The sequence below is a fragment of the Terrapene carolina genome, unplaced genomic scaffold (genome assembly GCF_002925995.2).
Source record: "Terrapene carolina triunguis isolate 2854851 unplaced genomic scaffold, T_m_triunguis-2.0 Scaffold838, whole genome shotgun sequence".
Classification (NCBI taxonomy): domain Eukaryota; kingdom Metazoa; phylum Chordata; order Testudines; family Emydidae; genus Terrapene; species Terrapene triunguis.
Genome location: NW_020665189.1, coordinates 2290124 through 2302727, shown reverse-complemented (window position 1 = coordinate 2302727; position 12604 = coordinate 2290124). Strand labels below are relative to the sequence as shown.

Here is a 12604-nt window from a genome sequence, read left to right as displayed (position 1 = left end):
GTATGTACTCCACCTCTCTGAGGGGAGTAGCTTGCAGCGCTGCGAGCGAGCGTGCATCGCTGCAGGCTCTGATTACACTGGCGCTTTACAGCACTGCACTCGCTGCGCTCGGGGGAGGGGCGTTTTCACACCCCTGAGCGCAGCAAGTTACAGGCTCTGATTACACTGGCGCTTTACAGCACTGCACTCTCTTCCAACCCTAATCTTAAATTAAATTTAAATTAATTGGAGATATCCCATCTCCTAGAACTGGAAGGGACCTTGAAAGGTCATCGAGTCCAGCCCCCTGCCTCCACTAGCAGGACCAAGTACCAATTTTTGCCCCCGATCCCTAAGTGGCCCCCTCAAGGATTGAACTCATAACCTTGGGTTTAGCAGGCCACTGCTCAAACCACTGAGCTATCCCTCCCCCCCTATAATCTGTTATGATTCTATGATTCTATGAAAAGGACACTGCCCAACCTACTTGGGGTGGGTCTTTTACTCATAGTTTATGTTTATGAACTCTGTTTGTGTTTTTTCCCCAAATTAATGCCAAGTTACTTCCCTCCTTTTATAAAAAGTTTCTTTTCTACACTCAGACTCTGTGCTTGTGAGTGGGGAGGAAGTATTGCCTCTCAGAGGTGCCCAGGTATGATATGTAAATTTCCTAGGTTACTGGGTGGAGACTCAAACCAGTTCTGTGTTGGATCGACAGAAAGGAACCCCTAGATATTGAACCCAGCCTTGGCTGCTGCCGGCTCCACCTGGCAGAAGGGTTACACATGCATAGGTGCTGCCCCATAATGCCTCTGGGATGGCAGGGGGTGTGAATGGACAGGCCTTGGCCCAGCTTGACTCAGAGCCCAGACCAAGTCCCTGGTGCTGACAAAGTGAGCAAACAGCTCGGCCCTTGGGCCCAGGCGCACGCAGTGCATGTGCCTTGAGAGGCCATGAACAAGGAGCCCTCCAGCATCATGCATCCACGTCTCAGAGCCAAGCACATACGACTCCCTGGCTCTGGCATGTTCCTCCAGGTGCCTGCTCCCAGGATATTCCTCATCCACAGCACTGGGGTGGGCACATATACAGCCTCCCCTAAGAATGCCTCCCTGGTCAGGTGAGAGGCACTCGGGCCCCCTCCTGGGCTGTTCCCAGGATCAGGCCACGTACGCACTGGGAGCTGCACAGCTCCTGGCTACTAGCTGCAGCATTCCAGTGTACCTGGGGGCAGTAGAGTCCTGGTGCCCAGGAGAGCAGCCCGGCTCAGCTCCTTGGCACCCTGCTGGGGTGCTGCATGTCACTGGTGTGCAGGGCCCTATTTCAGCCTGAGCTCCCCTCTCCCTGAGCACGAGCCCAGACCCTGCCCTGCACCCAGGGCAATACAAACACCCCCAGCTCAGGCCAATCCACCCTGCTGTCCTGGGAAGGCTCCCTGGGTGTCTGGCTAAGGGGACCCCCTCCCAAAGCCTGGGGGACATGGGGCTGTTCAAGGGGGAAATACACCATTCCCCTGCCCCACCTCCCCTCGGACTCACAGGGCAGAACCAGTTTCCCTCATCCCCCTCCTCTCCTCTTGGCAAAGTCCAGCCTGGTCACAGCCCGAAGGGGGAGGGGCAGGGGGCACTGCAGTAGGGAATACAGGGGCAGAAAGAGAATGGAAACTGCTATGCACCCGGGCTCAAGGGGGTGCTCCTGCTCCTGTTAAACAAACTGGGACTGGGATACCCCACTCCCACCCCTAACCCTTCCCGCATTAACCTCATCCCTATCCCAACCCCAGCTCTTCACCTCCCCCATCAACTTTATCCTCTAATCCTGACCCCTAACCCTGCCCTTTCCCCCATTAACCTCACCCCATCCCTACCCCAATCCTTCCCCCTCCTCATCAACCTCATCCCCTAATCCCAGCCCATCCCGCAACCCAAGCCCTTCTCCCTCCTCATCAAATTCATCCCCATCCCTCACTCTTTCCCCTCTCCTTCAACCTCATACCCTAATCCCACGCCATCCTCTAACTCTTTCCTCTCCCCCATCAACCTCATCCCCTAAATCCACCCCATCCCCTAACCAGGGATTAATTTATAATGAAAGAGGTGCTGGAGCTCAGGCCCCGCACAAATTAAGCACTGGCTGTGAGGCCAGAGAGTGGCGGCTGCTGACTGAGCGCCCAGCTCAGGACAGAATTAAGGGTGGCATGGTATGGAGGTGTCAGAGCTATTAACTGCCAAGTCTAGAGGTGCTGGGGCTCAGCCCCCACACAAATTAAGCACTGCCCCTAACCCTGCCCCTCTCCCCTTCTCCTAACCCTGCCTACCATCCCAGCCCCACCCCTCTCCCTGTCCTGCCAGCCCATCCCCTGACTGGGCCCTGGTAGCAGACTGCCCGCTGCGCAGTCCCATGCAGACTTACCTTCTCGCTGTGGAAGTACATGAGGTTTTTCCCATCGAATCTGACGAAGCGCCTCTGGAAAACGTAATTCCTGGTGGGAGGGCAGAGGAGGGGAGGCTGCTGGGGTCAGACCCTGGCAGAGCCCTGGCCCCAGACACCCTTAGACCAGCTAGGGCACCCCTGCAGGAGATGAGAGCTGGGCTCCATGGGTCAGACTCCCCCTCCCAGCAGTCCTGCTGCACCATCCCAGCGACCCGACTGGCCCAGAAGGTCTAGGGAAGCATGACATACATGGCAAGGCTCCCAGCAGTTGCAGGCCTAGTTGCAGCTGGCAGCCTCACCAAGCATGGCAGCATCCAGTGTATTCACATGCCAAGATGCACCAGTGCCTGCCATGGAGCAAACCAGCCTCCTGTGGACAGACAGTGACTCCAGGAGTGGAGCCTGGGCAAAGCCAGTGTGGGTCCCAAACCCATCTCCAACCAGAGCTGCACATGGCCTTACCCAGGCACAGGGTGGGGACCTGCTCATTGCTCACCAAGGCCCCCCGACAGGCACTCACAAACCCTCCCTGGGGCTGGGCACTTACCCCTGCGGGGAGAGCTTGTCCAGCCAGCCGCTGAGCATGGTGGGTGGACGCTCAGACAGCAAGGTGTAGCTGGCGTACGGGGAGATGGTCAAGTCATCCAGGACCTCGTCTGGGTAGAGGTGAGATGGAAGGCTGAACTGGGAGCCCTCAGCCTGGGGAGCTTCCACCATGGCATAGTCCTTCATGTCGTTCTGGAGGATCCAGTCGATCCGCTGGGCCCGGCTCTCATGCTCCTCGGCCGTTCCCTCGCTGCTGCACTCGCTGCTGGTCCTGTGGGTGGGACACAGCCTGCCTACTGCTGCTTTCTGGACGAGGGGAAGCTGGGGTCCAGCAGCCCCCAGGCAGCACAGACACGGCCTCAGACCTAGCCCTGCCCCGCTCCTCCCCACAGAGCCAGCGCTCAGCCCCAGCCCACGCTCCACAGGGCACCGGACAAGACGTTTAGGTTGCACCTATGGGGTCCGGAAGTAGAGATGTGGTGCTGCGTGTCAGTGCCACACGGAGTGCCTCACAGCCCCCAGCTGGCTCCCACAAACCTTAAACGACAAGGAGCCGTGTGGGACCCCGGCACAGGCGCAGAGCACCCCCTAAACATATGCTCTGGGATTGCTCACAGAAAGCAGCATCCTTGGGCTGCCAGTGGGGTCTAACCCCCCTTCTTCCCCTCAAACCTCGGCACCGACCCCCCACAGCTCCTCAAACCCCAGCACCACCACCACCCTCCGCCCCATAAACCCCGGCACCAACCGCTCCCCTCCCACCCCACAAACCCCGGCACTGACCCTCCCTCCACTCCTCAAACTCCAGCATCAACCCCCCCTTCTGTCCCTCAAACCCTGGCATCGCCCCCCTCCTGCCCCACAAACCCCAACTGTGTGGGAGAGGGGACTGTAGCATGCCACACAGGGTAACAACTAGGGCCAGGAGATGTTGCTGCTGTTTCCTACTCTGATCTTGTCTCTGTTTGTTTCCCCACCTGTTTTCCTTTCTCTAGCTTTGGCACTTGCCCTTCCTCTGTGGGGCACCCCTCCTGTCTTGGTCTGTTATTTTTAATCCTCTTACTTCAGCTCCCTCTATTTCTTCTAGAAGGTCTGTAAATCATCTGTAATGGAATGCCAAACTGCAGCCAACGCATATGTGGTACAGAAGAACATGACATGGTGTCAGGAGTAAACTAAGAACAGAAACAGAAGGAAAACAGCAACAAAGGTTGCAGACAAAAGGAGCATCAACAAAGGTTGCAGGATCTCATCAACATGCCCCAGAGAACTTCAGCTTTAATAAACCTTCAAATTGGACAGACCAAAAACAATATTTTGCAAGATTTCACATTGCTCCCAAACTGCACAAAGAAACTGGATATATACAGGTATCTTCTTTAAGTTATGCTATGGGAAGGCAAGCAGAATGAATCTTTCAATCCTCTGACTTTACTGAAGACAGTCACAAAGAAGACTATGAAAGGGTTCTGGCTACGTTTGATGTATACTTTAGATTACAGAGAACTACAACTTATGAAAGAGCATGTATTCACCAGAGAATTCAAGAACCAGGGGGAAATGTTGAATGTTTTATAAGAACTCCGAATAAATTGGCTGAAAACTGTGATTTGGGGAATGCAAAACATGAAAATATTAGGGAGAGGCTGGTCTTGGGTTAACAGATATAAACCTTTCACAGCAGCTACAAGTGAAGAGAGATTTAACCCTAGCCACCGCTATACAGATAGCAAAACAGTCTGAAATGATGAAAAAGCAAAACCTAGAGAAACTTGAAAACTTGAAAAACCTGTGTAAAGCTGAACCAGTGAAGGATTAACAATCAGCAAGTTAGGGGACCTATAAGCAATCCTTAAGGGCATATCAAAAAGGTATTGCAATGGTAAACAGGGCATTCCTTGTAAATAGTTAGCAAAGCCACCTTAAGTAGACTAGACTCTTTAATGTGTTTGCCTGTACTGTCAGTGAATCAAAGGGTAGATGCTAAGTGTATTTGTCTCTGTTTAGCTGTGTTTGTGGGGAAGGGATAGCTCAGTGGTTTAAGCATTAGCCTTTTAAACCCAAGGTTGTGAGCTTAATCCTCGAGGGAGGATCCATTTAGGGATCTGGGGCAAAAATCTGCCTGGGGATTGGTCCTGCTTTAAGCAGGGTGTTGGACTAGATGACCTCCTGAGGTCCCTTCCAAGCATGATATCTTGTTAGAAGTTTAACCATGTAACCAGATTAGCTTGTAAATGCTAATTCCTTTTCATGTCTTAATTGCTTTATATTATGCATGAGGCTGGTTCAGTTAATCATAAGATCAAAGATGTAAGATACTGTAGGAAACTAATAATATTATTTACATTGTCTTCAACTCACTATGCTATAATGAAATATTAGCTAATTGCCTGATGTGAATGAATGCAACTGGTTTATCTGTGTCTGCAGAGGAAATAGAAGATTAGCTTCAAAGCAACGTTCCACAGACAATCTGCACTGCCTGTTCCTCAGGGGCAGGTCCAGGCCTTATCCTGCCAGCTCTAGTCTGCTTAAACTTTGAATAGGAAAAATATAAGTCATAAGATGGAGATCCAAATAATGATTTGGAATAACCTGGAAAATACTTGGAAAGACTTGACCAGACTCTACACCTGGACTGCCTATTGGACTATACCCCTTAAACTGATTCCAGAAAGACTTTTACAAATCAGCAGCCTCACCTCACCATCTCTGCTGTGAAATTGGCCTATGGACTTTACACATATCTGTATGTATATTGAGCTTTTAACCATTGTAACTCTCCTCTTTCTTTCCCCTTCTATTATTAAACCTGTAGTTTTTAGTTACTAAAGGATTGGCATCAGCGGAATTATTGGGTAAGATCTGAGACTCAAACTGACCTGGGGATAATGTCCGGTCCTTTGGGATTGGTGAACCTCACATATGGTGTACCAGGTTTTCAATAACCCCTCTCTATATTAGACTTTGCTGTCTAGTTGGAAGTCAAGGGCTGGAATGCTTAAAGGGGACTGTATCTGGCTTCTTGTTGATCAATGTGGTGCTACAGAAGCTGTTTTGTTACTGGCTTGGTGAATCTAATTATAGAATAAACCCTATTCCTTGCAATCTGCCCTGAGTGTAGCATTCTCAGTGTGGCCCATCCAGGCACCCAGTCACAACCTGCAACTAGCTTAGAAACTATAAATAGACATTTGGCTGTTAAAAGTAATTCTCCTAAAACCCCAGAGGCAAGGAGAGAGAATTCCAGGGCTAAAAGGGACAAATTCCAGCCTACATACACAAGGTGTGGAAAAAGTCACCTCCCAAGAGATGATGCATGTCCAGCCAGAGGTGTACAGTATAATAAATGCATGAAATATGGACATTTTGCAGCTGTTTCCTGCACCAAAACAGTCAGGGCGTTGACTGATATTATAGGCAAAGAGCCATTGTTTCTGGGATCTATCAGTGTGATTACAGAGAGCCTGCATGGAGAGTGAAATTGAATACTCACAGCAAGACAATTGGACATTAAAATTGACTCAGGAGCTGGCGTCAGTGTTATCGCAGACAGGACCTACAGTCACCTTCAACCCCTCCCAGAGCGAAAGTCACCTGACAACTCTGACTAGCCCTGGAGGGATTTTGAACTGCATGGACCAGTTCACCACAGAAACCACTTACAAAGACAAAAGCTTTGCATTCAGAGTATGTGATCAAAGACCAACAGCCTTCTCAGCCACAGCACGGCAGCCATGTTGTGCCTAGTGAGAAAGGAAGAACTCAACAGAGTACTTGATTTTGTACTTTTGAAAGGAGACCCAGTACAAATCAACTTAAGAGAAAATGCTGAACCATATAGCATACAAACACCTCTACCAGAGACTCCGTGGAAGAGACTAGCTGCAGATTTATGCGAATTCAGAGGACATCATTTCCTGGTTATCATGGACTATTTTTCCAGGCATATAGAAATAATGTACTTGAAAGACATAACATGTTGAAGTGTTATTGAGAAACTGAGGTGCGCTTTTGCTCACTTACATATTCCACAACAACTAGTGATGGAAAATGGACCACAATTCACTGCCAAATGAAATATAATATTAATCATATTACAAGCAGTCCACACTCCCCAAACTGAATGGAGAGGCTGAGAGAGCTGTAGAGACAGCCAAAAAAATCCTATAGCAGGAAGAACCATTCCTCGCTCTTCTACGTAACAGATCAATGCCAGTAGCAGCTACTTGTTGTAGGAAGAGCAGTGATCTGTATGCTATGTATAACCTGTATGCTCAAAAGGTCCGTTACACTTTCCCCTCCCTTTTGTCTCCTCTCCCTCTTTGAATACCTGTGAAGTGGCTTTCCCCCTCCCCCTCCCCCTCCCTCCTGGAATGCTTGTGGGATGAATGGGCTGCTTGAACAGCTGCAAGATCAGAAGAGCTCCCAGGTAGACAAGGTGTCTGGAACTTTAATTAGGCAGCAATCAAACACCCAATGCATGGGCACTGCATGGACACTGTCTGAAGTGGAATGTGACCAACCAGACGGGGCCAAGTCATCTCTAGTCGCAGGCCATGAGGAGCAGGTCCTTAAAAGGGGAAGGGGCCATGTGCTTAGCAGTGCACTCACAAGATTGTACCTCCCGCGAAGGCCCTTTGCCCGGACCGCCTGGCCAGTGGTTCGCCGCTTTGCATTTCATCATGTCTCGGGAAGACTTACCTTCATCGCACCATTTATCGCTGCACTGTGGAACATTTACTTTGAAGGATCCTGACATCTCCAGTGCCGGGCCTGTCCTGGGAGCATGAGTATGCGAATGTGAGTGTGACCCCCCCTCCCTTCTTTTGAGCTTAGCTATCAGTATAATAAATGTGCTGCTTTCTGCCAAACTCTGGTGGGTCCTCCCTAACCTTACTAGCTGGCCCAATTTCGGGTAACATTACTGGATATAGTCTAGCACAACTCCTGATGGGAAGACAAGTCAGATTCTTTTCCAAAGTTGGAACAGTAGTTCTATCTCTGAATAGCCAGATATGAAGAGAATAGCCAAATCAGATAAAAAGGCTAAAAGAGCTTAGGAGCACTATTACAACAGATGTTGTTCACTTAGCAAACTGCCAAGTCTAGAACCTGGTGACCATGCTCATGTCAAACTGGATGGAGAAAATGAATGGACAATTCCTGTTGTCGTGAAGGAAAAGAATTCAGCACCAGATCATGTGTGACCGAGACCAACAGTGGAGAATTCAACAGAAACCACTGACATCTACAATTTGTTCTTCAAAAAGAACAATCAACAGAGCAAACTCTACAAATGACAAATGCAGAACAAGAAGGCGTCTCAAGGATTCCAAACTGACCATGGCTAGCCGTTGCAACTAATGGACAGCCAGCTGACCAAGTTGTTACATGTTCGGGTCTTGTAATTAGAAAACCAGCACAATTCAGAGACACTTAACAGACAAATCCTTACTGAACTTCAAAGACAGCATAAATATTGTAAATGGTGCAATATAGAACTTAAAGGGGGAGATGTGATGGAATGCTAAACTGTATTATACTGTTCAGCCTGCAGGTGGCAGTGTGTAAAATACCGTATTTAAACTAACCTTAGTCAGATCTGGGAAAGCATTACAGTATCTTATGATGAACACAGTTGGTGTGCACAAGTAAGCTCTGTAGCCACTCCGGATCTGGTAGAGAAGAACATGACACCCTCCATCAACCTCAAATGAAGTGGGGGGGGGGGGGGGGAAGGGGAGGGTAGATCATCTGCTAAATCTGACCATTCTATCGCCCAGCTTCATGTGACATCCTGTCCCACAGCTCTCTAGAGTGACAGTTAGACTGTAAGCTCTCCTGCTGCCTAATTTGTCTTTAAAGCGCCTCATGCACAGTTGGTACTGCACAACTGTGGTAATCAGTTAATATACAGCACAGGAACACTGGACTGAGTGTAGGTTGTCTGGATGTAGCTGAGTCAGGTTGATTTGCTAGAGAAGTGTTGTAAATGTCTGGGATGCGTTTGTGTGAGAAGGCAGGGCATTTGCGTATGTGTGTCTGTGGGTCCATATGCATGCCTTTACGTTGCATTTCTTTGGGTTTGTGAGAAGGTTTGAATTTTGCATTACTGTTCCTTAGCAGCATTAACTGGCTTCAATGAGTTTTTATGTCTAAATAATAAATTAAGGGAAAACCTAGGCTGAATGTCAAGAAGCTTTTTGGCAGACACACAAGCTGCATGAGGACGTGGGACTTTTATTACAAAGCACAGACGATGCCGCACTAGGTAACCACAAAATGTCGAGCACTGTCCTGGTGACATAAAGCAGCCCAGGAGTCGGCAGCTCTGCCCCTAAAAGTTACCCCAGTTCAGAGGAATCACTGGGGCTGCAGACTTTCACTAGTGGCTCCTGGGTCACCGCCACCCCTGAGCCCTCGGGCAGGAGAAATGTCTTGGAGAGTCTGTGACGTTATTGATATAATCTGGGACCATATAGAACATGGTTGCAACCAAAGTCCTGTAGTGGCACCAAATCTTGTAAAAAGGGGGTCAAATGAGGTGTCTAAGACAAGGTTATGGTTTGCTGGTTATGATTATGCTGTCTATATGTGTGTATCAATTTTGTAGTTGAAGTTGTGAATATTGGCTCTATACTGTCTATATTTCAAACTTATGCTATGCATCTGGGAGACATACCAGACACGTTGGTGTTAGCTCTGCCTAGCCTGCTTGATGGCCCATTAAGGACCATCAGCTATACAATCGACCCATGGAGAGAAGGCAGATACGCCTTGTAACTCAGCAAAGTATGCAGGAACTTGCCCATGTGACTCTAGACTCCATTTTGCTGTAATTTTCCACAGTAAGAACAAAGAGGTGTTCTTACACCTGGAAAAGACTATAAACGGCTGATGCCTCGTCTCCATCTTGTCTTCAATCCTGCTTCTTACCTCTGGAGGGACTTTGCTACAAACTGAAGCTCTGAACAAAGGACATCCCAGCTGAGGATGTACTCCAGAGACTTGATTTGAACCTGCAGTTTATTTCATCACTGCTACAAGCCTAAACCAAGAACTTTGCCATTACTGTATGTAATTGATTCCGAGTGCCTGAGTGGCCCACAGGGGCCATAGGCAACTGGACTTGAGTTACATCAGTCTGGAAGTGCTAACCTCATTTTGACCAATGCCAGGTACAAGCTGGGCAGAGTAGAATGTACAGTCAACCTGTGGAACTCATTGCCAGGGGATGTTGTGAAGGCCAAAACTATAATAGGGTTCAAAAAAGAATTAGATAAGTTCATGGAGGACAGGTCCATCAATGGCTATTAGACAAGATGGTCAGGGACACAACCCCATGCTCTGGGTGTCCCTAAGCCTCTGATTGCCAGAAGCTGGGAGTGGGCAGCAGGGGATGGATTGCTGATTGCCTGTTCTGTTCATTCCCTCTGGGGTACCTGGCATTGGCCACTGTCAGAAGACAGGACACTGGGCTAGACGGACAATTGGTCTGACTCTCCATGGCCATTCTTACGTTCTTAGATGTGGTCCAGAGTCTCCTGGATAGCTGTGCAATGACTCTCTCAAAGGAAATTTCAGCCATCTGACAGAGCGCAGCTCCCTCATCCACGGCTCTTGGGAGCCATCCTACATTTTCACTTCCAAAGGAGTGAGTCTTCCTAGCCTTTTCTGAAGCGTTTAAAGCATTTCTTAGCTGCTAAAATTCTATTCCAGCCAGCACATGAGCAAGGCGCCTCCAGGGGAAATGAAAATGCTAATTGGCTAGTGAGACCCTGGTGCCCATTGATCAGCTAAACCATGCTCATGCAGCAGTAACTCCCTAGGACTCGGATTTTCACTGTTACACACTGTGTGCACCTGGCACTAAATGAGGGCAGCAGATCTTCAACTTAGATCCTTCCGTTCCAAAGGCACAGGCCCTTAATTCTTGAGCTGTAGGAGAGCCTTCATTAGTTATTGGCTGGCTATAGGGAGCTGATGACATGCAGCCTTTGATGCCATCCAGTACTAGCTGGTCCATTACCATACACATATTTGTGGCCGTGTATGTAGTCATCTCCTCCATGTAAAGAACATAAGACAAGACCACTCTGATGATTGGAGGCCATGACAAATCATTTCAGCTTTGCTCTTCTTATTATTGTTTATGTCAGCAAGGCTCTTTGATCCCACATGTACCAAGCACATTCCTCTCTCTCTCTCTCTCTCTCTTTTTCTCTCTCTCAGCTTCAAGGACACGGACAGAGTCAATACTAGGCACTGAGTCTCCCCATGCCACTCAGCATCAAGGAGTATCGAAATAACTCTGCTCCAAATACTGAGCCTATTCATGGTGGCTTCCCTCACAGCACTAGCACAGAGAGGGAGAAATTCACTCCTGTGCAGAGACCAGCACAAAGAGGATGTAAATGAAACCGAAATGGGGCACAGATCTTGGGCTGGCCTGGGCCACAAACTGTGAAGCTGGAAATGAACATTCACCAAGTTCTAGGTGTCTGGGTCTTGGATCTCTCACTGCAGAGATTTAGGCAAAAAGCAGTGACTTAGCTTCACCTCTGTTAGCAAGGCAGGACAACGAACTGGTGTTTGCTAGACAAATCAATGGGAAAAGCCATTTTCTTTTGCCATGCTAAGGGGCTACCACTAGTAATGGAAAGTCAATTTAAAAATAAGTATTGGATAGTGTCCCTTTAAATTCTGCTGGGATTTACCTGGTGGGGGAGGGGACTAATTTAAGCTCCTGAGACTTTCTGATGGGCGAGGGAGAGAGGTGGGTTTCTGAATGGGAAGATGCAGTTGGCTAAGTAAATTCTACAGAAAGCAGCATTGCCTTGATCTCGTTAACAAACGAAGGTGTGATTCTCCGACAGAAGAGCTGAAGGGAAATAAGAACTGGTAGCAAGCAACAGTAATACCCATGAGGGGGGAAAATGAAAAAAATCTAATGTCCATAAGAATCATTTTAATCTAATCTGGGTCCCAAAGACTGAAATGTTTTAATCATAATTGTACGGATTTTGCATGGTGTTACAGGGCAGTTACGGTTTCTGATGAAGGAGAAACTTTCTGTTATGAAGAACAATGAGGGAAAATAAGCATTAAACTTACAAAAAAAATAAAAATAAGAAAGCATTCCAGCGTAGCCGATGCCCAAGGTTGCAGTGAGTATTAACTACATGGTAGTTTGCAGAGTTAGTGTTATTCCTAAACTAATTAACAGATTTACGTGCTGTGACCAAGTGGGAATATTTTTATGAGTCCTGTTTGTGCCCCAGTTTCCCCTGTGTGCTGCACTGTTACCAAATGAGTGGAAGGGGACTGTTTGCTCTCAGGGCAGGCTGGCACATACATGTGTGTGTGTGTCACCTACTGTCTGGGCTTTAGTCTCCATATGAAGGGAGCATCTGAGAAGGCAGTGGCAAATCCAGTCACGAGGACATTGGCACCTAGCAACCAGAGGGGAGATGGATTTCTATGCCTCTCCTTAGGGAACATGCACAACAATCCTCCAAGTCGGGATCAAAAGACTGGAGAGATGGGGAATAAGAGCAGGCTGCTGGAAGGAGTCAGGGCTCTCAACCGGCATCTGAGGAAGGAGATCAGACAAAGGGACAGACCAAGCTTTAACCAAGGGGTT

The 12604-nt window shown here is 48.5% G+C and overlaps 1 protein-coding gene across 2 annotated transcripts in view; it reads right to left on the bottom strand.

Moving 5' to 3' along the window:
• The window catches only part of ARAP3 (ArfGAP with RhoGAP domain, ankyrin repeat and PH domain 3), a 51083-nt gene that overhangs the window by 28845 nt on the left and 9634 nt on the right, over nt 1-12604 (bottom strand). For both annotated transcript variants that reach the window (XM_026660853.1, XM_024216904.2), the window contains 2 exons: nt 2960-3229; nt 2392-2461 (listed from right to left, as the gene is read on the bottom strand). In XM_026660853.1, coding sequence (XP_026516638.1) covers nt 2392-2461; nt 2960-3229 — 340 coding nt within the window. The remainder of the gene's footprint in view (nt 1-2391; nt 2462-2959; nt 3230-12604) is intronic.